This window comes from Takifugu rubripes, chromosome 3 (genome assembly GCF_901000725.2).
Source record: "Takifugu rubripes chromosome 3, fTakRub1.2, whole genome shotgun sequence".
Taxonomy (NCBI): Eukaryota; Metazoa; Chordata; class Actinopteri; order Tetraodontiformes; family Tetraodontidae; genus Takifugu; species Takifugu rubripes.
In genome coordinates, this window is record NC_042287.1 from 5,476,515 (window position 1) to 5,503,181 (window position 26,667).

The window sequence follows — 26,667 nt, forward strand, 5'->3', positions numbered from 1 at the left end:
CAGCAGATTGACTAAACCTAGAAGCACTCAGCTTGAAATGTACCTTTCCTTGTTTTTCCAACTTTGAAGGCCTAATTTATATTTTCCCAAAATTTCCTTGAGCTAAGCCTGTCTGACCTATTACCCAGTCCAACAAAACCAGGTTTGTTTAAATACTAAAAAAAACATACATAGAGCATGCACGCGCGCGCGCGCACACACACACACACACACACACACACACACAGATGTTGTTCCTTGTTTCTATAAACTTAAAAGATTATGTTGAGAATTTAAAAAAACAAAGATAAAATGGTATAATATGGTACACTATGTCTTTAAAAGTTCACTGTTCTTGTTCTAATAATGAATATATAGAATTAATCACTTCTATTAGAAGAGTCACGAACACCTAAACTTGTTTGCACCAAGTTGAGGCTTCAAATAAACTGAGGCACGGTGATACATGCAAATTAGGCACCATCAGTGGTGTACCATAACCATTAAAATTCAGGTATTGCCATATAAATGTTCACATTAACGTATCAATGTATGATTTTGGTTGCAGATAAATTGGTTCTATAACTAAAATCATTCCTACTTTGGGAATATTGGCCAACTTCATTTTACTACAACCAGAACATATCATACAGTAAGAGCTCTGTTAGCTGCTGTCTGTACAACACAGTTGATTTGGGCAGCTTGTTGATTCTATTCCATGCTGTAAATATATAATACAAAGTAAACATGTACAATTGAGTAAAATAAGGTAAAGTGCTTTAATTTGTTCATTCAACCAACTATTTAAAACTATCACTTGTTTCCAGTAGTGGTACACAGTTTTTAAAAGACAAATCAACTTTATGCTAATAGATTCATGTTTGTTGGCATTATCAGAACAACTTTTTCAGCCATTGGCAGTAAATGTAAATATATTGAAAATTTCTAGCACAACATATTCTTTGTCTTGAAAATAGTTTAGGGCTTCTAGTTAAAAGCCTTACATTCTTCTATCAACATTCCTAAGATATATTATAATATAGATACAGTATGTTACTACACAGAGAATTTTTTTAAAAAAAAGAGCTGAAATCCTTCAGCACAATGTTGTGCACTAACAGCTGTAAATTTAAAAAGACATGTTCATACAGTCATAAGATATGACAAAATTGCTGTGGTGCTTACAAAAATCACATTACAGACACTAAGTCATTTCTGTTCCAACAGTGTCTTCCAGTGGCACATTTTGCTGCCTGTTCTCAACAGGGAAAATGCAGGGAAGAAGAAATAAAAACAGGAAATGAAATAAGTCTCTGGAAGACACTGTATACTGCAAAATGTTCAAGACATGTGACACATATGAAATACACATTACTATGAAATAAACTGTTTTCTGTTCAAACCTCATGTATGTTTCTTCACCATGCAAAAACTTGACAAACCTGTAATTAAGCAGTGCTTATATTTGACACATCACATGCAGCACATCACAAACAACCCTCTAAGTCACCATCACCATCTTGACTTAACAAAACACAGTGTTAAGGCTGACCACAAATTTTTCTGAAGTAACTTTTAAATGATGGCAGAGTAACTCATAGGAGGTGAATGGTCACTTGGGGTCAATGCAGGTATTTTGAGTTATTGATGGTGCTGTACTGACCATTGCATCTCTGCTTCTTTTCAGAGCTTCAGAGAATACTGTTACCTGCACTTGTTCTGTATTAGTTTGTACAGTCGGCATGCAAAATATAGACAACCTCCCGTACAAATAATGGACACCAGGTGGCAGCTTTGGTTTATTTTATACACTGGTGGAAATTCTACGACGGCAGAAACGGACGTGCATAGGGATTACATTACACTAGAAGTCATATATTGCTTTAGAGACTGTAGCTTTACCTTAAAATATAGACACTTCAAGCAACAGTCTGCTTCAAATAAAAACCCTAGCTGAAACGTTCCATTTTAACACATAATAACGTGTACAACAAAGGCTCATATTTCTTTCCCATCTCTGTGCATGTTAGTGCCACCTTCATTGTTTTTCCTGCTCTTTGCCTCTTCCATCTGTCCTTTTCTCCTTCCTCACGCTGCAGGGCAACTAAAGAGACTGACATTTCTTGAACTGCAGGAGGGGAATCAGCGACAGCTTCGTTTCATGCTGTGCAAAGAAAGGGTGGGTGTGTGTCATAGCAGAATGTATATACATGTGTGTATGGCTCATGGGTTGCTAGTTTGAGAGGCCATGACTGATAATATTGAGATCATTTGACTAAAACTAAAACATCTCTCTCTCCTCTTTTCACCCTTTTTTAATATTGAGACACATTAAGATCAACTGTCCTAACCCTGGGGTCTGAGGTTTTCAGCCAGACAGACCAATAAAAGACAAAATATTTGGCTGTTTGGATACAGTGTCAGCAATTGATACTGTTATTGTATAATTTATCATTTTTCATATGTTTATGTCATTTCCTTTTTAATGTTTTGTTTTGGTACAGAGGGAAAATCTTTTTTTCTTAGTGACAAATGTGCTGGACAGCTTTTTGGCAAAGTTCCAGCATTCCATGTCCAGTAGCACAGATACATGTATAGATTGTTGGGTAAACACCTACCGGAAGAAAAAGTTGAATGAGTAGTTTAATATCATTATTTTCCTGGTTCCTGTTTTATGTATAGCTCACAATTTTTCCTAACATAATACAAGTAAAGGAGGAAAAAATGAAACACAGCAGCATGTAAATCAAGGATGGCTGCCAAGTTAATTAGTCACAGGCATATTTTATGACACATTCAAGAGATTAGAGAACCACATGCAGGGGTTTGGCAAGTGCCTCTGTCAGGGTTAGTTGTGCAGCTCAGGTAGTGGACATGAGGGGAGGGCTGGTCGTGGATGGATTCCTCTGCTCTTCATAAAAGACAGCAGCTGGTCAGGAATCTCGGCTAGGACATCTTTGGCCAGCCGGGCCATGCTGAGAACCTGGTTGCCAGACCTGTCGATATAATCTCTGAATGGAACAAACTGGAAGCAAAGGGAAATATAACTGAAGAATAGGGGTATGATTTGAATAACATTATTAAACATCCATTGTTTGAAAGTTCAAGAAAAATAGCAAATGGTATTTCACAAAGAGAGCAACACAACTATAAGCATATTTTCTTACACTTCCTAATATACCATGATTATCAACGCATCATATGTTTAAAAGCTCAAAAAACTTAATGTGAACATGGATATGAACGTTTTGGCCATGAAGAAACAGTATGTATTGGAAAATAAGTTATAGCAAATTGGTTTAATGTTCATCAATTACAATTGTTTTGAATTATATTTTATTAAATTTCAATCTATATTTTTTCACATGTTTCATATTGCTTTTCAATTTGAGCCTGGCAAAACTGCATTATTAAAAAAACGATATTTACAAAAATTTGGTAGTCTTCAAACTGCATGGTACTATGAAGGAAGAGAGTCCTGAGCCTTTATGAGGCACTTCCCTTTGTGTATTTCCAAATCCCGAATGTAAGCAGTCCAATTATAATGAGTACCTGTACAATGTCTCTCTCAGCAAGACGTCCTTGGAAAGACACTCTCACTTCATCTCCATCAAGCTCTTCCATAGCTAAAATGATAGAAAGAAGGGACTGAGCCAGTTCTTGACCTACCTAGAATTTAAAACCAGTGCATATTCCGGGCAATATGCATATCTATGTGGAATAAAAGATGAAGGAAAAGAACAGGTAGCCAGCAGGGAATGTTTAGAATGTTTTAGATATTTATATCTCTTCAACACAATCTACTATGCAGTCACACTATGGGTTGGTGACTCACAGCTATTGCTAATCTCTCTTTGGAAAATCATTTTATGCATATAGAGTGGCAATGACACCAGAACATAAGAGATTTTTCTCTCTGTTATCAATATTTATCTGTACCAATGAATTGATCAAGCCTGTTGTCTAGCAATAATAATTTGACCAAAAAAGAAAGTAATTAGCATGTTATAGCATCCCTGCAATAAGAAAGCTTCAGTTTTCCTTGAATTATCATGAATGAATGTATAATTTATGCTTGATCATGATGTCCGAATAATGCTTCATGTGTACTTAATGGTCAGAACTAAATAATCAAGATGCATAACCATTTTATTGGTATGGTCTAACAATTGTTGTCAACTGCCTTAGCTTACTTCCCAGTAAAATGCATAATAGAATCTGTAAATGTTTCTTCCAATGTTTGAAAATCTACATAAGTATCTCAAGTAGTTCCAAAGTCATCAGTAATACTAATTGTTTTATTATTATAGTTTAGTGCATGCAAAAGTAAAAAAATAAAAATAAGTAAAAATTATAGTCTTTTAACAGGGACATTTTTCAGGATATTTTAATTCCTACAATTGGAACTCAAACCCTAAAAATAAAAAAAATAAAAAAATAGCAACAATTTGTTGCTACACAAAATCTTTATCTTAGCATTTGTGGTCCCTTCCCCAGGGACCACTGTGGGTAAGACAGGAACAGTGGCAGGCGACAGCACAGGACCATCAGTGAGGTGTTCTGTCCACCTTACCAGCTAGGGCAGGGAAACACCACATAGGTGCCATGTCTGCTGTGGACAAGCCCAATTTTCAACAGTTCCCATGTCTATAACAACTGTATGTCTGCCATAAAGAACATTACAGTGATTCTGAGGATTGGTAAATTCAGAGCAAATTCATAAGATCAAAAATATTGAGTAAGCTGGTCATTTTTTCCCTTTCGAAAAATACCCTTTCTTGGTTATCTCTCCCACATAGTGAACACTGCCATTTGGCCTGATGCTACCGTTCAGACTGACAGTTCCTCTGGCACTTCAGCTTCACCTCAAAGGTACAATGCAATGTTCTGCAGTGGTGCCAACACTTTATCCACAGTAATAAGACTGATAAGACTGATAAGACCTAGTTTTCATACACTACTCTCCCACTCTTTGGATCGGTGATAGGTCCCTCCCCCCCTCCCCCTCCATAGTCTACCTGGTTGCTCCAGTCAATAGTATCTGCTTATGTTAAGCATCAAGCAATGCAAGTCTAATTATGCACGGATGGAACAGTGAAACTGAAAATGGCCAATTCATTCAATTATGGTTTGCTTTGATCCTTGGTGGAAATTGTGGCATTGTGGATAAAGCTTAATGCAAGCATTGAAACACAAGGGGGTTACATATCACAGAAACACACCATCATTTTTTCCATCAATTGTTGGAAAAAATAGACATTGTCATATTGCTCAAAAAGCAGCCAAGATTTCAGCTTTTGCCACCTAATTCCTTGTAGTTTTAACGATCTACATTATTCAAAGTTGACAGTTTTTCACTCACAATCAATCATTTCACTGTCTCTCCTTGCCCTCAGGCTAAGAGTTTGGGTGTTATCAATAGCTCATAACAGTGTCAATCTCATTTCATATTTATATTGATCTCTGCTTTACCTCCATGAACACATCATTTCCATCCTCATCCACCACCTTGTGACTTTCCATACTTACTATTGTAAAAGAAAGGAGGAGGGAGTTGGTAATATTTTTGCCATCGACACAAACAAATAATGAACAGAATATGCCTGCTTCTGTAGAAAACCTGGAGCCGGAGAAGCTAGCCACACACCCTGTTGATAGCTGTGGTCCAAACACCCGCAAATCTTGGCTGTCTGACCTGACATTTTTAGCTCACCACAATCTGTAGCTAGCTGCACTCACAACACCAGCAGTTTTGCTATAGTTGGACCGGAGCCAGATTATATATTTATCCATGAAACCAGAGGAGACAGAGCAGTTAGTGAAGCTTCAGACCTGTCTTAAAGACATAAAGTCTTGGATGTCTTCAAATTTCCTCCTCCTTAATCAGGAAAAACTGAGGTCATGGTGTTTGGTCCTGAACCTCTCAGGGATAGATTAGATCACATGATCACTCTAGATGGTATCTCATTAACATCTAGTCTCTCTGTGAGGAATCTAGGAGTAACTTTTGATCAAAATTTGTCCTTTAACTCACACATCAAAATAGTCTCTAGAAGTGCCTTTTTTCATCTGAGGAACATCACAAGGATAAGGAAACTACTGACGCGGCCTGATGCTGAAAAGTTAGTCCATGCATTTGTTACTTCCAGGCTGGACTATTGTAATTCTTGAAAAAGCTTATTGTTACTAATTCTGTAGCTCCAGTTACTATTATAGACAGACAAATTATCATACTTAGGGGGTCGTCTAATCATTAGGTCACATCTTAGTTATGCTGTTATAGGCCGAGGCTGCCGGGGTCCGGAAACATGATCACCTGACAGGCCTCTGTCACCCCACTGGGTCATGGTTTCCTCTCCTCTCCTCTCATTTCCTCTCCTTTCCTCCTCCTCATCAAGCAGACTAGTTATGCTGATTCTTGTGTAATTTTTGGCAGATGGAGAATGTTTCTCTCGTACTATAAAAGGGCCCACAATTGTGTTTAATAAACTTTTTACTGAAGATCACCGACTCTCTGGTCATTTCGCGGTCTGAACCTATGAAGCAGATTTGCAACATAATATACTGTGTGTGTGCACTTTTGACAACAATGGCCATAGCCAAAAACCTTCAAAGAGTAAGAAAGAGTATGAAGTCACCTGAACAGAAAAAAAAAACTCCAGGCAATAAACACCTACACCCAGCCAGTCACCAGAAATCCTGCTGGTATAATAAATTGGCCAAAGGAGATAGAAGCCACATAAGACAAGAAAGACAAGATCAAGACGTGAAAGCTGCTCACAATGCATAGGTCGTTACACCCCAAATTCAGCACCCTGAAACTGTACAAGAAGCGAAATGGAGGCAAAGGACTAGAAAGCATCAGAACTACTAGAAAGACAAAACAGATAAGAGAGAGTACATGAGAGAGATGCCCCCAGAGACAAGATGCTCTGTGAATACCTCAGGCAGCAGAAACCAGACAGGGTAAAACAGCTGGAACCAAGATGAGAAGAACAGCCCCTGCATGGCAGATTGAGGAAGGGGCTCAAGATTCCTGCTATTGGCTGTAAGGACTAAAAGACAGCACAGAGGTAGTGATTATGTAAAAGCTGGGATCAAGCAAACCAGACAAAGAAGCCCTTGAGACAATCAAGTGCAGCAGGGCATAGAAAGTGAGCAGGAAAAGCACAAATGTTCATCTGTTCCAAGTTTGGACTGGAATTTCTGAGGTCAAAGTGGGACACAGCAGTAGTGGATTCTGCAGATCACAGGAATAGTATCTGTTATCTGTTCAGTGCTAGGACCATTGAGGTGCTGCGTGGGACCATCTAGCTTGGGTGGAAGACCAGAGTTTAAAAGAGGAAGAGACCGCCCAGGGAAAAAAAATGTGTGTGAGAGATTTTTATACATAAATCATTGTGATTCTGGCCACAGTATCAGAATTTAAGATTTTTTTTTTTAAAAAGGAAAATATATTATCTATTATTTTGAAAGGCCACAGTATCATAATGAAAGAAAAGAATGGAAAAAAAATACATTGTCCATTATATGATAGGATGTCTATGTTGAGAAAAAAATATGAGATTTCTATTTAAGCTTCACTTGGTCATTTCATGTTCAACCATTCTTGAATCTATAACGTAAATATCTTCTACAGTACCAGATTTTCTTTCACTTGATATGAGATGAAAACAAGATACACTTCAGATTGATGGAAACAAACAAAGATGTAAAATAGAATACATACCATCAAACTCAGCTGGTCCTACACCCACAATAATTATGGACAGGGGAAGTGATGCAGCCTGTCCAGAAAACACAATTATCAATGAGGCCAGTTAATTTATGCAAACGTCTTGTGTGATATGGCCTTAGAATGATAGAATAATTTCTCCCCCTCTTTCTCAGTCAGTATGTTTACATTCACAGTTTAAGTGAACAATCCTCAAAACTTTGTATCTTGTCACTGAGGGGAAGTTATAGATTTTGGCTTGTCAACACTAGGTGGGAATATGCATCTTTCTGGCAGGTCAATATGGCACCATTCACAGTTGACATATTACATCCCATAAAAATCAACCACATCAGGCAGCAGACCAACCTTTTCAACAACAGAAAGATTAATAATTGTACAGTTTTGTTAATCTCGTATATAATGTACGCTTTACTTATAGTCCAGATTAGATGCACGCTATCCCTCTTGGTGATGTTAATTTTGAATGGCAAACAAGAAAAATGTATAGTAAGGCTGGCTTTCTTGAATATATTTGTTCGAGAATCATACGCCAGGGTTTGTGGGCATGTGGCTTTTAGTGGAAACTGGGTGGTAACAAGTTTACAGTGTCATGTAATGGTACTTAGTGAGTGTTTGTTTGCATGTGTGCGTGTGATCTCACATTGACCACAGCTTCTTTGGTTTGGACCATGTCAGATATCACTCCATCTGTGATCATTAACAGGACAGAGTACTGAGAGCCATCTGTAAACTGAGCTGCACAGCTGGAAAAACATACAAAAACGTACACATACAAGTACAAAGATATTTGGGTTAACCTGTCCACTCGGCTATTAAGTGTCATATTAAGATTGTTCATATCACCAAAAATACACAGGAGAAAACAGGAGATCCTTGGTTTTAGTTCTCATAATTTTGTCTCTTTATAAGGCAGAGTTCTTAATAAATGTTATTTAACGAGATACGTGTGTAGATATCCCTACTATGCTACTAATAATATAATAAGAACAAAAAGTGAAAAAGAAAAAAAATGACCAAGAACAGAATGCACAAAATCTTGTTTTAAAATATTGTTCCTCCAGGCTAGACTGATAAATCCAGAGCAAATTAGATTTAAAAAAAAGTCAAAATAGATTGTTTTTCAATAAATATACAACATGCTTTTTTGTTGGTCAGTTTTGCGCTTTCACAGCTCAATGTGACACACATTTTAAAAAAAGCAATTTTATGACCATATTTTGTACACTATACCATACAAGCAAACTTTTATCGTCCTAGTAGTAGTAGTAGTAGTAGCAGTAGGAGACTGCCAAGCAGCTAAGCTCCCCACATATTGTGACTTACAGCCTAAACCACCGTGTGCATTGTCACACGAATAGAATGCAGACTTAGAGACTGCAGATTCAGACCTGGAGCCAATTTCAGAAAGCCGTTTAAGTGAAAATCCTGGGTTAGTTAACCCTGAAATGGGGGAAAATCGGACTTTTTGGTTTCACAAGACCAGTTCACCGTTATCCCGAGCTCGCTGGCAGGTTTGTTTCACCTACTCTTGAGTTTACTCTGCTTAATATGAAACCTGCAGACTGACGGCAGACATGAGATGTCTGTTTCTTGAGGAGCCAGTTGACTTTGAATCACAGATACTCCATCAGTAGAGGATTATCAGACCCCAATTGTTTGTTTTATCAATCTCTGACTCAATAAAATAAAAATAGCTCAACATTCAATTTTCAAAGACATTTCCCTGTTCAGTTCAATAGACACATTGTTTAGTATCCAAATATGCAATTCTTTTTTTCTCCAATTAATAATCAAGCATTGACTTGATCATAATTTTTTTTTACCACGCTCTTTTGCTGCTACTGCATTTTTTTTTTTTATATGCACACCTTCTGCATATGTGGTCATTAATTTTTGCAACTCTCCTCGTAGGAGGATATAGGCTTGTTTTGACCTGCTGCCATAGTGAATCTTGTTAGCTGCATCCCATTAAGTTTTTTTTTGGCTTGGGGTAAAACGGTGCAGAACTAAGGCAAGTCATAGAACAATGTCAACAGTCTATATGGCCTATATTGTGAGCAAACCGCCAACAAAAGACATAAACAGACTTACTTGGCAACTTTGTTGATAACTGGTGCAAAATTTGTGGGTCCATAGAGTTGCACCATCCTCAAGCTGTGGAAATAAGCTTCCATCACCCCCTCTATGCCCTCACAGTTTGGATTTTCACTGTCACCATTCTGCAACGGACAGCATCCATCACTTAATGAAATGTTTTAAAATGTGAATGCAATTTTTTGTTGTGTATTCTTTTCCTGACTCGGGATTACTGATTTTAGAATCAAATTAGAAAATAGGCCTCTTTTAAGAGAAAAATAGTAGCTATATGACTAGTTGATCTAAATTATCTGGATTATGAGCGGGTCAAGTGAAGAGAATTCTGGTTGGGGTGTGTGTGTGTGTGTGTGTGTGTGTGTGTGTGTGTGTGTGTGTGTCACCAGTGGAAAAACATGGGAGATTTTGCCATCAGGGGGCAGCTTAGCTCCAAAACCATAGGCGGGAAAGAGTTTGTCACTGTCGTAGTCCTGGATAATCTCTCCTACAGCTTTCAGGGCCATTGCATATGCATTCATCTGGTAAGGACTCATATAATGGAGGGAAGTGGGCTGAGAGGGATTCCCTGGGAGGAACACATAACACAATATAATAAATTTCACCTGATTACCGTAATTTCCGGACTATAAGCCGCTACTTTTTTCCTACACTTTAAACACTTTGGCTTGTTCTACGGTGCGGCTTATTTATGTATTTTTTCTATCAGCCGCTCGAGCGGAAAAGGTAACAGAGACGGGTGGAATATATGTGTCGAGGAAGACGCAAGTTTAGTGTAACTTCGCGCTTTGTGTATGAATAAAATTAGCATAAACAGACCCTCAATATTGAAAATGCAAGAAGAAATTTTACCGGTATGTTTTTTTAACCAGCCCTGTTAGTGTTACTGCCATGTCACAGGCACCGTTTGAAAAGAAAAGCAAAGGTAGTGTAGCGTGTTGGGGAGGGTCAGTGTGAGAATTTCCCAGCATGCTTTGTGGCAGTGTGTCTGTGGGTTCAGGTTGGTGTTAACCCTGTTTTTGTTCGTTGTAAATGTTATCTTTTGCAACTTTCAATGTTAGTGTTCTATGTATTGAGTTCTGGTTGTTGATGTATTTAATTACTGTTTTAATTACTGTTTGCACCTGTACACCATAAGACAGGTTATGTGTGTGATTGAAGACGTGCTTCCGGGACCGGCGTTTCAATGCGGCTTATATAAGTACTAAATTGAATTTCTTTCTAAAATTAGATTATGTGCTTTTAATCAATTACGGTAATACAAAGTGCATTGACCATGCAGTTTTGTCAAGGAGCAATTAATATTTGCTTGTCAACATTTATACCAGTTATCAGTCAGAAGTCTGCAGGCCCTTTACATAGATTTATATTGCTTTTAAAAATATATTTTATTTTCTTGCATAGCTATACAAATCTAAATGAAAAATTCTAATTTACACAGCCTTAAATAATATCACAGGAATTGAGACATGTCTCTAATTGACATAATGTGCATTGTAGAAAGACTGTAGGGAGAACCAATACAATGAACAACCATGCTTTCTGAAGACAATATAAATTTAAAGGGAAAACTGAAATTTCGGAAATAAAAATTGTGGCTCGGAAGAATTAGAAACTCTGAGATCATCTGTTATTATTACATATGATACTGTTCGGTGTGCTTTTGCTTGTGAGTTTATTTGCTTATCATAAATGTAGGCTTCCATTTTTGAAAGAACAAAACTACACATATAACATTTATCAGTATGCAAAATACGGTTGTAATGTGTGGATTGTAAAAATTGGTCAAGCACAAACTATTTTAACACTAATTGATTCTGGTTCTGTTCAACAATGTTCAGTTTGCTAATCTGAGAAAAATGGCAAGAGGCCATTTTTGTAATTTCTTAAATGCACAGAATAAGTATTAAAAACACACCTGCAATAATGACACAAATGCCATATGTATGTGAAATTTGTCATTCATTCAGATCATATTCATTAAGGTTCATTGAAAGGTCAACTGCATTCCTGAAAGGAACTAGAGGAATTTTTGCTTTAGGCATAGCAGCTATTCATTAAACAAACTCAGTCATCCATATTTTCGAAATGTCTTCGAGTTTCTTTCAACATTTGACTCTCTGATAGAACTTAATGGACACAAATGCAATTTAGAACATTCAAAGACCTACCATTAGATGCTGTGAAATCTATAGCCACTGTAAAGTTCAACTGTGTCCTGTCACAAAGTATATGTATTAAAATAAAACAATCAGCATACTTATTATCATGTCAACACATTATTATTAAAAACAGCCACAAAAGTTGGTAGCAGTAATTAAGTCCAATATGTGAATAGGATATATCAAAATTATGTAAATCAATTTGCAGGATAACATGAAAGTCTGCCTTTCACTCACCCTCCACAAATGAAATCAACAAAGGTGTGCTCAGACTCCACTTTGAAAGACAACAGAGTAACCTGGTAAACAAAGGCACACACACACACAAACACAGAAACAGTTCTAAAAGAGAAAAAGTAAATAAGGTACCTGGTAACAACTTTGTAAGAGGTACACAGATTGATGTGATCATATACTTTTTACATTCAATAAAATATAGAACAAATTACATATAATGTTTGGTGGACTTACAGTTCCAGAATTCACATATTTTTTCTTTTTTCCTTTCTTCTTGGGATTTAAGACCTGTTGGTGATGAAGAATAGTGTAAATAATCATTCAAGGGTAAGGGCAAACCAGTCCAATGACTGTTGCAATTCAGGAAAGATTTCCATCTTACCTGGTAGACAACTTCTGTCCCCTGATATTTCAGTTTCATATTATAGTATGATAACCGTATCGAAAACCAGTCATATCACTGGCACGAGATTCAAATATGTGTGGTAACAGATTCATTCATACATATCATCTCAACACGAATATATTTGACATTTGATTACACATTCTTTAAACAACTGCTTCTGATTTTGTAATAATGTTCTATTTTAGTCACCATTTAACTCTAATCATGTTCTATATTCTAAAAAATCAATAATGAGCTGATGGCAAATTAGTTAAGATATCAATTTTAAGCTTCAATTTGACTTAACAAATTTAACAAAGTTCTTATTTATCAACACTGTCAACACCTCATAACTAGAAAATAATTTCCTACCGGAGGCACTATAAAAATACTTACCGGTACACAAGACATCTGCACCATATCTAAAATGCTAATCTGCTGAATTTAACTAAGTGGGTTTAATTATTTAGAATCTAATGTACTGTGCTAGTGTATGATATATTATTTTCTAAAATCTATGCAAAAATGGCAACAAGTGTTCATGTTTATTTCTAATAGACAGTTCATGACTAAGAAAACAGTTTTGTTTCGTATGTGAATTGCGTCCCTGTAACAATCAATCAAACTCGGAGTAATGGACATATTTTGTTATGTAAAATTTAAAAAAAATCATCTTTTACCAAATAAACAGTTAATGTGAAAATAAGGATATTTACATAAATTGTGTAATGTCAGTCAAGTCCACTGTAGCCAACTTTGGGCACTCTCAGAAAAAAACACCGTGTCTTTGTTTCTCAACAGTAAACTGTAGAACTAGAGTTCGGTTTGCCCTCTGGTCAAGTTTTGAGTGAACAAACCAATTATAAATAGTGGAGCAGCAGCTGAAAAAGACATGGTGCTACTTGTGTAATCATTGGTTCTTTGAACAGAGTGATGTGTTTCACTATGGGAAATTGCCTTGCATGTAACCAACCCTAATGTCTAATGATATCATGTCTGTCAGGGACAGCCCGGTCAAGCTCAGGGACGTGCCTACTTCCAAAATCGTGGTGGACTGACCCCTTCCTCCTCACTCTAAGCAAGTTTCTTATTGTGCACTGCAAAAGACTATTGAGAGACTCCTTCAGAAAATTAGCAGCAGCAGCCTCTGCGTCGCAGCAGAAGACACTACCTGATGAGCCTATAAAAACTGGATCTATTAAGTTTAATGGATATTTCTGGAAGTTGAATCATAGCAACTAGACTGAGTTGCAAGACGTTTCACCTCCCTTCAAAGAGGCTTCATCAGTTCTAACTCACTGTTGGGGAATTGCAGATACTTATACTCTTCAGGGGCCATTAGCACATTTGGCAACACCAATCATTAGCACAACCAACAAGCAGGTGACTGAAGCTACAAATGTACTAATGGCCCCTGAAGAGTATAAGTAGCTGAAACTTATAAACCTAAACCTTAACCTTGAATCAAAGGGCTGTGCCTATCCCTCCGTTTTGTAGGAGGGGTGAGAACAAAAGGGAATTCTTCCCTTCCTGGGGTGGGAAGATGGTCTATTCTTTGTACCAACTGCTGTAAAGGAATGTTTTCCCCATGCTTTTGATTCTCGTGAAAGGTGGGCTATCTTCTGTGCCCTGGGGCAACTGTTTCTTTCACTTCAAAGCCAGCACTGAGAGGCTGTGATAGACAAGGCTGGAGTTTGCATGGTAAACAGAGGTCAAATTCTTTCCCTCCTGCTTCCCGTGAGTGCTTGTTTCTCTCCTTTTCTCCAGGTCTGAGCCAAAGAGAATCTTGGTGGGGACGTATGCTGTGTCCATGATCTCGGTTATATGAGAATCACTTGAGCGAGAGAAATTTTAACCACAGGGTTTTCTCACCTGTAACAGCTAGCCCCATGACAGGGCTACAACCATGTACCGCTCCCCTGGAGGAGCATAGAAGAAGATTATTATCTCCTCCCAGAGGAGGGGGTTGGGGAAACTGTGAGTCCAGTGATGTGATGTCCCATCTCCTGCAATATCTCAGCCTCATTAGTTGACAAGAGTGTGAAAGGTGGCACACTGACTGTGCTGCTTATTTGGAAATTCTCTAAAAAATAGATGCGGTGAGTGGAAAAGATGAGGCCTCCTCTTCTTCTTTTTGGTGGCAGAGGTGGGGACAGGGTGGCTTCAGATATACTGACAAGGAGAGATATACCACGATAGGTTATCGGACTAGGCTCGGCACATCACATTAGCCTTTATCCAGACTACCGATAGCATAAGTGGCAAATCCTGGCTATTAGTAGTCAAGAGTTAGCTTGTCATGCCACATTACCTAAACTCAAGTTCCTAGTCCAGGCAACAAACTAATGTTACCTAACTCGCAGCAATTAAGCTTGCCTTGATGCATTAGCCTTGGCTACACAGATACAAGCTAGTACAACCAAGCAAGAACTGTGGTAAAGTTTGCCTTCTCACGAAGACGTGATGTCATTGGAGCTTCCATAGTTGGTAATACCAAATGCAATTTCCCATAGTCAAACACCAATTAACGTTAGGAAAAGAACTAAAATGATTATGTAAAAAATTATGAAATTTCCTTTTTGTTTGCCATTTTATTATAGATTTTTGGCTTCATATGGAATTGTATATTTCAAATTAAACATATTCTCTCACCTCATAGACACTGAACTGGTTCTGCCCCCGAGAGAGCTCTCTGTAGCTGGTAGTGAACTCACCAATAAAATCATGGCTACAGACAAAAAAATAGTCACTTACAGGTATGCTTACATTCTTGTGTCTACTTTCCTTGTGCTGAAATGTTTTGTCAGTTGTTTTATAGAGCACTGAAGTATTTTAAATTCTCTACCACAGAACATTTATTGATTTCATTTTCCTATGCCATTTAACACCAATATATTTGTTATGTTATGTTTGGAATTAGGTGCACATGCATTTAATTTTACCTCCCATCTCTGTCCCAGTCATACACGTCTACCTTGACAGTCCTAGAACAGAAAGAAAAAAGCCTTTAAAAACAAGAAGAAGATTTTGATTTTTACAAAAATACTTTATTCACAATTTACACAGGGACACAAAACGCCCTGTTTAGAAACACACAGAATGACAATAAATAAATAAATAAATAAATAAATGTGAAAAACCAGCAATACAATTTATTCCACAAGGGATTGTGCAAAATGCAAATGGTTCTCGGTGACAGTGCATAGTAAATCCTTGTGTCATCATAAAATATGATGACACAAGGATTTAACCTAGGGGAGGAGAGGAAACCATGACCCAGTGGGGTGACAGAGGCCTGTCAGGTGATCATGTATCTGGACCCGGCAGCCTTGGCCTGTAACAGCATAGCTAAGATGTTAACCTTATGATTAGACGACCCCCTAAGTAAACTGCTGTTCTAAATCCGTCCAATGAATGGCGCAATAGCAATTGTGTTAAACAAGCAAATTGTTTATACCAGGGCAATATAAGTAGGTCAAACAAGAGCCAATCGGATGAGCTCTTTTGTATTTTGCCCGTGATTTATTATGGTTTCTACATTTTATGTTTTTCACCCTCACTGTTTCAAGAACGATGGTCATCCTATTTTTTTCGTGGAAGTGAATGGGAAAGCAGTATGTTTGTTGTGTTCACATGAGTTTTCATGCCAACAAATATAACTTTCAAGGACAGCGGAGAAAACGGTGGATAAACTGTTGTCTAGTCTGAAGAAACAGCAGTCTGTTTTTACTCACAGCCAAGAGATCAGTGACGATGCGGTCAAAGCTGGTTACCTCATTGCTAAAGAAATTGTGGTGGCTTCAAAGCCATTTAGTGAGGGCGATTTCATCAAAACATGCATGGTGAAGGCAGAAGATATTGTGTGCCCTGAAAAGCGACAGGCTTTTGCAAATATTTGGGCAACAGAGTTTTATGATTTTATCTACATTTCTGCCCGAGAAATGTCACCCTGATATGGTTTGTGATACTGTTTTGGTTTTGTGAATCACGTAGTGTGATTTATTGTGTGTTCTGTCCTCAGAATTTTCAAGTAACTTTAAGTGTTTTATGATTAATAGTGCTGTTCTGTTTGTCCTATGGACAGTAATAAACAAAGAAAACAATCTGAAGTTGTTGTTTTTAAGTTGTATACCATGATTTTGCCGGTCTGGCCTGCTTAGGAATAGATTTTCCTCTGTGTGGCTCCTGAGCTAAAATGAGTTTAAAACCCCTGCACTATAGTGTTTATTCTGAGGTGCCTGTCCTGCTCTGCATCTTACCCCTAACAGTGTACATCACTGACATTCTTTTTATTAATGATGCTGTAAGTTATGTACCTATGTGTTTTTCAGTTTTGCTTTCTAATTATTTTGTTCTTGCTTACCCAAGGTAGCTAATTTGGTTACCAGATTGTCCAGATATCATTACATAAATAAACTTTGCCCACTTGAATTACACATGGAAACTCGTGGTCTCTTAATCACACCTCAACTGAAATTGGGAGACCAAAAGAGGGATGCTGGGACCTGAACCTGTGGATGAGCAGTGGAGGCAATTTCACAGCAAAGACTCCTTTCAAAACTGGATCTAGTCAAGATAAGCTAAGCTAAACATAGAACTTTGACCTGATGCTGTATTTATGTTGTAGTGAGTTGTTTGGTTGACAGTTTATGGTTTAGTTACATCTGCCACATTGTTAAGTTGATGTTAGCTAAGTTGCAATACATTCTTGGCATACTAGGCAATACATAACCCAGCACCTCATCAAACACACACTCATCACATTTCACACCTGCATGTGACTTCAGCCAGCAAAAATGATCTGAGACTGTCAACCATTTTGGTAGCCTCTTTGTTCCTGGCTTCAGGGCCCCAGCAGCAATTTCGCACTACCTAAGCCCCTTTTACACTGGACAAAAACACACATTTAAACATGCTTGGAGGGTACACACATTTCCCTAGGCAGGTGTTCCAGACATATCCCAGTGAGGCCCCAGAGACAATCCAGAACATGCTGGAGAGACTGTGTCTCAAGGCTAGTCTGAGAGCACCTCATAATCCTCCCAGAACAGCTGGAAGAAGTGTCTAGGGTAAGGGCATCTCTGCTTAGAGTGCTGCCTCTGCAACCTGGTCCCAGATAAGCGGATATAGACGAGACGGATCTAAGCAATATGTAATAGCATGCATAAAAAGAATAGAATGAACCCTGAATAAACATTTACAAGTAGCCTCAGATAATAAAACTAATGGTAGACCCTGGGTGGGTTGTAAATCAAACCTTGTGTATTGAAATAAGCACAAATAAGCATAAATATTGAGTTTTATTGAGAATCTGCGATTGTCATCATTTTGACAGGGCTACCAAGACGTAATGTCACTGCGGCGCATGACTGACACTAAATTATTCCATTTTTGTTTTTTTAAGTTGACATTTCCCATATTTTTTATAATTCTATACCATCAAAATGCTTTCTGACCTGTCATAGTCTCCATTGCAGAGAGCTCTAACTGGGATGGTGAATGGCTGCCACACTGGGTTCAGCGTGTTCTTGATCACCTCTGTCTTATGGCAGATGGTAAACCTGGCAACACACAACAAATACAGTCATTACACATCTGGTTTCCTCCGATTGTCTACACGTAGGGGAGATTTCACCACTAGTTTACAGGTTCCTCCTGTAATGCTTAAAAATTGTTAGGATTCACAATTTGCATTTTCTCCTTGTCTACAAGTTTTTCTCTTTTCTTAGGAGTGTGGTGTATCTCACATCCAGGTGATGCATGGGGTGATGGGTGTGGTTAGCCCTTGATTCGATGCACTGTTCGACGCACCATTTAGTATATTCTGGTGGATGCAGAATAAAGACGTCCAAACCATCTGCTCTGTCCGAGTCGTTCCTCATCCTGCCACATTGGTGACCCCGTTTTGAACATGTTCAAGGCAGCAGACGAAGGTATCTCCTCTTCGGCCATGTCGCCCCGACACACGCAGCCATCTAGCTTCACCGCATCCGTGAAGATGCCCGACTTCTGGCAGAGCGACCCGGCCCCGTGGTTCCAGCATGTCGAAGCGCTGTTCCACCTGCGAGGAGTCACCGAGGACGACTCCAGATATTATTTGGTGGTCGCGGCTCTGGACCAGCAATCCACTCGCCGCGTCATGCAGCTGCTGACCCGCCGCCGCGTGGCAAGTACGCAGCAATCAAAGAGCTCCTGCCCCGGAGGTACAGCCAATCTGCCACGGACAGGGCAGATAAACTGTTTTCCCTGTTGGGTGTGGGCAATGGTTCAGCGGTGGACCTTATGGACAGCATGCTGTCATTGCTGGGCTCAGACGAGGGTGGGTTCCTTTTCCCGCACATTTTCCTGCGCCAACTTCCACATCCGATCTGGCCGGCCTTGGCGAACTCCCCGAGTTTGGCTGCAGGTGATTTTGGTGGTTTGGCTAAGGAAGCGGATTGTGTGCTGCTGACTGCTAGGAGGACCTCCGTGCAGAGCGTGTTGGCGGATTCCTGGCAGCTGGTACCAGAGGACACAGACCAGGCGATGGTGGCTGGAGTTTCCTCCCGGAGGAGGAAGAGTGACCTGTGTTTTTTCCACCAGCGTTTTGGCCACAAGGCCCGGCGTTGTGTTCCTCCATGTGCATTCGAGATGCAGGGAAACACCAGGGCCAGCGCTCAGTAGCAGCTGTGGGCGCTGGTGAACAAGAGGAGCTGCTGTTTGTCAAAGACTCCCTGTCAGGCCAGCGGTTCCTGGTGGATTCTGGCTCCCAGAAGATCCCCCTCCCTCCAGGCAGTGCAAATCTGTCATCCTCGGGCGCAGGCCCCCAACTGACTGCCGCTAATGGTTCCTCCATTGAGACATTTGGTACCAGGTCGGTGACTGTTTGTTTTTCTGGACGGAGTTTTATATGGGACTTTGTGCTAGCCTCCATTACTGTTCCCATCATAGGCACAGATTTTCTGTGTTCTCATGGTCTGTTAAAGGATGTTGCTAACCAACGTCTAATCGATGCTTTGTCTTTTGCCACCTTTCCATGTCTGACAGGGGGACCTGGGCCGCTGGCACATGCCAGTTTTGCTGCGGCGGGCAATGTTTTTCAGCGATTGCTCGGTGATTTTCTGTGGCTTACTACGCCCGCGTTATCCACGGCCATCACAAAGCACGGGGTGGAGCACTTCATCCCCACCGTGGGTCTGCCCGTTTTTGCACGTGCACGGCAACTCGACGCTGTGAAGTTGGCGACAGCTAAGGTGGAATTCACCACAATGGAGCGTTTGGTAATTGTGCGGCGCTGTAAGAGCTCATGGGCCTCTCTGCTCCATATGGTGCCTCAGATGGCACTTGGCGGCCGTGTGGCAATTTTCATCGTCTTAACAACATCACAGGCCATGACCATTACCCCATTCCGCACAGACAGGATTTTTCCATTCGCTTGGCAGGCACTACCATTTTCTCCAAAGTAGACTTGGTGCATGGCTATCATCAGGTTACGGTGCGTGCCGAGGATGTGCCCAAGACTGCAGTGATTACTCCGTTTGGGCTTTTTGAGTTCCTGCGCATGCCCTTTGGCCTGAAGGGGGCAGCACAGACTTTTCAGCGGTCGATGGACTCGGTATTGCGTGACCTCACCTTTGTGTTCGTCTATTTGGACGACATTTTGGTAGCGAGTCCATCAGCAGATGAGCACCTGACCCACCTTGGGCAGGTTTTTTAGCGACTAGCAGATCATGGCCTGATTGTAAACTCGGCGAAATGCCAGTTCGGTCTGCCGGTGATTGATTTCTTGGGCCACCGCATTTCTTCCCAGGGTGCAGTTCCGTTGCCATCCAAGGTGCAAGGGGTGGCAGAATTTCCTTGTCTGGTCTCCGGTTAGGCTCTGCAGGAGTTCTTGGGGATAGTGAATTTTTATAACTGTTTTCTCCCCAGGGCAGCCCACCTCCTGTAGCTACTGTATGAGGCCCTGTGGATGAAGAGGGCTACTGATCAGGTCGACTGGACTACTGAGCTGGTCCAGGCTTTTGAGGGGGCCAAGTCTGCCTTAGCCAACGCCACACTGTTGGCCCATCCGGCACCTCGGGCGGCCATCGCTTTGACGACTGATGCGTCAGATGTGGCCGTCGGCGCGGTGGCTGAACAGAGTGTCAGTGGTGCATGGCAGCCTCTCGCATTTTTCAGCCGCAAGCTACGGGACAATGAGCGAAAGTACAGCATTTTTCACCAGGAGTTACTCGCATTGTACCTGGATATGCGTCATTTTCGTTTTCTACTCAAAGGCCGATCTTTCACGGCTTATGTCGACCACAAACCTCTGACAGTCGCTATGGCAAAGGTGTCTGAGCCATGGTCTGCACGTCAGCAGCGTCCCCTGGCGGCAGTCTCAGAGTTCACGACTGACATTCGGCATGTAGCTGGAAAAGCTAACCCAGTGGCCGATTGTCTGTCGCGGGTGCTGATTTGTCCTGTGCATCTAGGGCTGGATTTCTCTGCCATGGCGGCCGACCAGTTTGCGGACCCGGAGATACGGGCTCTTGAGTCCACCGGTACAGGCTTGAAGCTGGAGAAAGCTGTAGTAAAGGATGGTGGTCCTACCCTCCTTTGCGATGTTTCCACCGGTCGTCTCCGACCTGTGGTCCCGATGGCCTGGCACCGCAGGGTCTCTGATATGGTCCACTCCCTCTCACACCCGGGGGTCCGCACCTCAGTGAAACTGCTGAGTGCCAAGTTTGTCTGGCCTGGCCTTCGCAAAGAGGTCAGGGAATGGGCAGCAGCCTGCGTAGCATGTCAGCGTGCTAAGGTTCACCAGCACACCAAGGCACCCCTCGAACAATTCGTGATTCCAGCCAGACGGTTTGACCACGTGCACGTGGACCTGGTTGGGACCCTTACCTCCATCCCATGGGTACAATCACCTGCTCACTATGGTGGATCGGACCACCAGGTGGCCAGAGGTGGTCCCTCTTTCCTCCACGACATTGGCAGATGTCGCTCGAGCATTTCTTTCTGCTTGGGTCGCATTTCTGACACTTCTGACAGGGGACCTCAGCTTGTCTCGGAACTCTGGTCATCTACGGCTATATCATTGGGCACAGAGGTTCACCGTACTACTGCGTACCATCCCCAGGCTAACGGGCTATGCGAATGCTTTCACCGTTCACTCAAGGCTGCACACGTGTCGCGCTCTCGGATGACAGCTGGGTAGATTGATTACCTTGGGTGATGCTCGGTTCGCGTTCAGCTCCTAAAGAGGATGTGGATGCTTCGCCTGCGGAATTGGTCTTGGGACAACCGCTTCGTATTCCTGGGAAATTTTTGCCCCTTTGTAAAAAAAAGTGCACCCCTTGTAACTTTCCTGCCAGAAGTTCCTTTTCGGCTGGGTCCGCCGGCAGGATGTGTTGCCGGCTCAGGTTCCCCGTCAGGGCCATCCTCCTTCTAAGGTCCAGAATGTCCCGTCTGATGATCTTTGTTCTAATTTACAGCCTGCTGTGGACTTTGTTTCTCCTGCCTGCGACTCATCTGCGTTCCCGGAAGCGGGACGCCGCAGCCGTTATGGCAGGCTGATTAAACCCCCTGTCAGGGACTGATATGTAAAATTTTTCTTTTCATTTCTTTTTCCCTCTCCCTGCTGTTTCCCTACTGGGTGTTCCGGGGGGGGGGGGGGGGGGGGGGGGGGGGGGTTTGGGGGTGCTGTGTGGCAGACACATAGGGGTGTTCAGCGCGCCATTTAGTATATTCTGGTGGATGCAGAAGAAAGACATCCAAACCATCTGCTCTGTCCGAGTCGTTCCTCGTCCTGCCACTATATACTGTATATATACTGCTCACAAAAATTAAAGGAGCACTTTAAAGAAACACATTGGATACATCAGATCTCAATATGAAGTTGGATATCTATACAAATAACGACAGGGCAGTGTCTTAGGAACAAAAGGATGCCAAGTCTTTTAATGGAAATAAAAGTTTTCAGCCTACAGAGGGCTCAATTGTGTAGACACCATAAAATCAGAGTGAAATGAAGATGAGGCAGGCTAGTCCATTTTTTCCAAAACTTAATTTCTGCAACTCAAAATGCTTTTCAGTATCTTGTGTGGCCCCCAGAAGCTTGTATGCATGCTTGACAACGCCGCGGCATGCTCCTAATGAGACGACGGATGGTGTCTTGTGGCATTTCCTCCCAGTTCTGTGTGAGCGCATCCCTGAGCTGTTGTACAGTCTGAGGAGCAACCTGGCGGCGCCTAATGGACCGAAACATAATGTCCCAGAGATGTTCTATTGGGTTTAAGTCAGGGGATCGTGAAGGCCATTCAATTGTTTCAATTCCTTCATCCTCCAGGTACTGCCTGCATACTCTTGCCACGTGAGGCCGGGCATTGTTGTGCATTAGGAGGAAACCAGGACCTACTGCACCAGCGTAGGGTCTGACAATGGGTTCAAGGATTTCATCTCGATACCTTATGGCAGTCAGAGCACCATTTCCTAGGCAATAGAGGTCTGTGCGTCGCTCCATGGATATGCCTCCCCAGACCATCACTGACCCACCACCAAACCTGTCATGTTGAACGACGTTGCAGGCAGCATAACGTTCTCCTTGTCTTCTCCAGACTCTTTCACGTCTATCACAGGTGCTCAGGGTGAACCTGCTCTCGTCTGTGAAAAGTACAGGGCGCCAGTGGCGGACTTGCCAATTCTGGTGTTCTTGAGCAAATGCCAGTCGAGCTCCACGGTGCTGGGCAGTGAGCACAGGGCCCACTACAGGACGTCGGGCCACCTTCATGAAGTCTGTTCCTGATTGTTTGGGTAGGGACATTCACACCAGTGGCCCTCTGGAGGTCATTCTGTAGGGCACGAGCAGTGCTCAGCCTGTTCTGCCTTGCACAAAGGAGCAGGTATCGGTCCTGCTGAGGGGTTGAGGACCTTCTACGGCCCTGTCCAGCTCTCCGAGAATAACCACCAGTCTCCTGAAATCTGCTCCATGTTCTGGAGATTGTGCTGGGAGACACATTAAACCTTCTTGCTGCAGCACGTGTGGATGTGCCATCCTGGAGAAGTTGGACAACCTATGCAACTTCTGTAGGGTTAAGGAATGGCCTCATACTGCCAGTAGAGATAATTACGCAAGCCAAAATCAGCACGAGTGGAAAACCAGCCAAAAAAGATCAAAAGGGAGAAACTTGAAATGAAATTTTAGAAGAACTAAAAAATTGTATGTCTGCTGTACCCTAAGTAATAGTATATTGTTGGACAACTTTCAGAGTCTGTATTCAACAATTGTGTTTCAAACCACTTATGTCGCCAGGGTTATCAATCCTGGTTATCGCATTATAACATTTTAATTTGCTGAATAAACTGTTCTTTTTTAAAGTTTCATAACTTCCTTCGTTTCTATTTTAAATTCTCTTTTGAAGGGAGATGAGGAACTTAAAAATCCCCAATGGTACCTTGAGTCTGAGAAGGAGTTTCAATGTCAAATCTTTAGGTTTTTTAGCCTATTCCTGTGAGAATGTTTAATTATCTCTTGTCTTTTGAAATTCATGGCCCTGTTATAAGTATAATCTAAAATTAGGTTAGCAAACTACAAGATATGCGTAAAAATTTGACGTTAAGCATGCAACTTACGATCCATCCTCATTACTCCGATAAAAAACCAAGAAGGGGTCCGACTTGCCAAAGAAATCTTTCTTGTCTAACTTGTTGGCACACAACTGCATGGTGGCAAGATCCTAGAAGAGGAAACAAGTGATTTAAATATATGTCAACATAAAAACCATCCCAATTCAGACTTGTCTGTCTTGGTGGAACTCAAACTGAAAAAAAGCCTCAAACAAGAAGTACAATCACTTGCACTCATATCTGATCTGACAGCTGATGCAGGTTATGTTGAAAAGTGATAACTTAATAAGTGCAACAGTTAGCAAAATAATAATAATTGTACATCTGTGGCATAGGGTAATTACAGAATATACTAAGGGACATATTTTAGAAAACTCATGTTGTTGATATTGCATGTATTATTAATCATATTTATTCTATTAAACTCAAATCCATTTGATAGACAGGCTTAATTACAGTAATCGACAAGCATAGCTATGTTTCAACACATTTACACTGCTCCACACTCTTTGTCTGTAGGCTGCTATTAAATTACAGACTATATTTACTCTAACAATGTAGTACAAAAAAAACTAACTGTTTTAAACAGATCTATAACAAAATACTTGTTTTTGATGCAATATTTTTTACTGCTACTGGAAAACGGACACATTATGCTGACCACTGCCTCCAGTTTGCAGGCTTGACATCAGGAGAAACGCTGGGTTAGCTGACGTAAACCTGCTAGCAGGTTGATACTTTCTTACTTTTTAGTATCAGCGTATGTTGCCCAGGTAATTGACTCAGAGCTTTGCTGAACTGTCTTTGTGAAACCCCAAATCCAGAGTTTGCCTCGTCTAAGGGTTGACTAACTCTGGATTCTTACAAAATTTGCTTTCAGTAACGGGCCCCGGGTGTATGAAAGAAGTGATGCGGACTGACCCTGCAGTTACTTAGCTCCTCTGCAGTAAAGAGGATGGTTCCACACTTTTTTCCAGGAATCCCACTGAGGAGAAAAAAAGTGACAATGGAAATTAATCAAAAACAAGGACACTGTCGTACTTACAGTATGTCTGCATAGAGTAGACATAAATAATACCTTCTAAAAAAAATTAACAGTATGTTTGTAAAAAACAGTTTAATATTAAAAAATCAACATCTCCTGGCACATTTTTGAAATTATAATTACACATTATTACATTATAACAGCATTTTTCAAAATCATTTTATTATCAGGCGATGAAGATACAATTTTGATACAAACATTGCCATAATGTTAGCCGTGTCAACATTCAGGCGAACATTCTGTTCAGGTGCAGAATTTGAATGCAGCATTTACTCTCTTCCATCCAGCTAAGACAATTTTAAATCTTAAAGGCTATACAGGTTTTATTCCATCCTTCTCTCTAATTTAATCACAATCTGGATACCAAAACTGAATGCAAAAGACTGATTCAGTCGTGATAAAAAAAAATTACAACAATATTGAAAAAATGAGCTATTTGTAGATTTCTGAGCTAAATGCATTAAAAATATTAAAACAAATGTAATATCAGATTTAGAATCAGAATCAGAGTACTTTATTGATCCCTTTAGGGGGTGTCCATTAGGGAAATTAGCATCTCCCCAAAGAAACATACAGCACTGTTTAAAATAATAAAAATAATAAAAATAAAAATAGAATAAAATAAGAAATAAAATAGAATAAATTAAAAATAGAATATAAATATAAAATATAAAACTATAGAAATGTAAATAAATTAACTGAATGAATGAATGAACGGAATGATTGGATGTCCCAGTATTATGTTATTGCAGTGTTGTTCCAGTCCTTCTGTTGGCCCTCCTCCCCCCCAGTGAGGAGTTGAACAGTCTGATGGCTCGGGGGATGAATGAGTTCCCCAGTCTGTTTATCCTGTACTTGGGGAGGCGCAGCCTCTGGCTGATCAGGCTTCTCTGGCTGTGGATGACAGTGTGCAGAGGGTGGCGGACATTGTCCATGATGCTCCGCAGCTTGTCTATAGTTCTCCTCTCTGCCACTGTCACCAGAGGTTTCAGCTTCATCCCAACCACCGAGCTGGCCCGCCTGATCAGCTTCTCCAGCCTGGAGAGGTCTGCTTTTGTCACACTCCCCCCCCAGCACACCACAGCGTAGGACAGGACGCTTGCGACCACAGACTGGTAGAACATCCAGAGGAGTTTCCTGCAGATGTTGAAGGATCTGAGTCTCCTCAGGAAGTACATCCTGCTCTGTGTCTTCTTGTACAGCTGCCTCGTGTTGCTTGTCCAGTCCAGCCTATTGTCCAGCCACAGCCCAAGATATTTGTAGGTCTGCACGCCCTCCACCTCCCCGTTCCTATCTGAACTGGCCTAGGTCTTGGTCGGTCCCTCCCAAAGTCAATGACCAGTTCTTTAGTTTTGGAGGTGTTGAGCTGCAGGCCGTTGTTGTGGCACCAGGCAACAAAGTCCCTCACCAGGCACCGGTACTCCTCCTCTTCGTCGTCTCT

The 26,667-nt window shown here is 41.1% G+C and overlaps 1 protein-coding gene across 2 annotated transcripts in view; it reads right to left on the minus strand.

The window, feature by feature from the left end:
- Positions 1-739: 739 nt before the first annotated feature.
- LOC101076026 (copine-9-like) overlaps positions 740-26,667 on the minus strand; it is a 45,546-nt gene continuing 19,618 nt past the window's right edge. Inside the window, exons 7-20 of one of the 2 annotated variants that reach the window (XM_029834242.1) lie at positions 25,103-25,166; positions 24,188-24,291; positions 18,049-18,153; positions 15,535-15,576; positions 15,245-15,320; positions 12,442-12,495; positions 12,208-12,269; positions 11,980-12,026; positions 10,195-10,376; positions 9,809-9,936; positions 8,358-8,460; positions 7,709-7,766; positions 3,532-3,605; positions 740-3,004 (exon numbers count right to left, since the gene is read on the minus strand). In XM_029834242.1, the coding sequence (XP_029690102.1) occupies positions 2,828-3,004; positions 3,532-3,605; positions 7,709-7,766; positions 8,358-8,460; positions 9,809-9,936; positions 10,195-10,376; positions 11,980-12,026; positions 12,208-12,269; positions 12,442-12,495; positions 15,245-15,320; positions 15,535-15,576; positions 18,049-18,153; positions 24,188-24,291; positions 25,103-25,166 (1,276 nt within the window). In that variant the 3' untranslated portion in view covers positions 740-2,827. Of the gene's footprint in view, positions 3,005-3,531; positions 3,606-7,708; positions 7,767-8,357; positions 8,461-9,808; positions 9,937-10,194; positions 10,377-11,979; positions 12,027-12,207; positions 12,270-12,441; positions 12,496-15,244; positions 15,321-15,534; positions 15,577-18,048; positions 18,154-24,187; positions 24,292-25,102; positions 25,167-26,667 lie in introns of those variants that run through there. The other variant, XR_003887934.1, reaches the window with a different exon arrangement.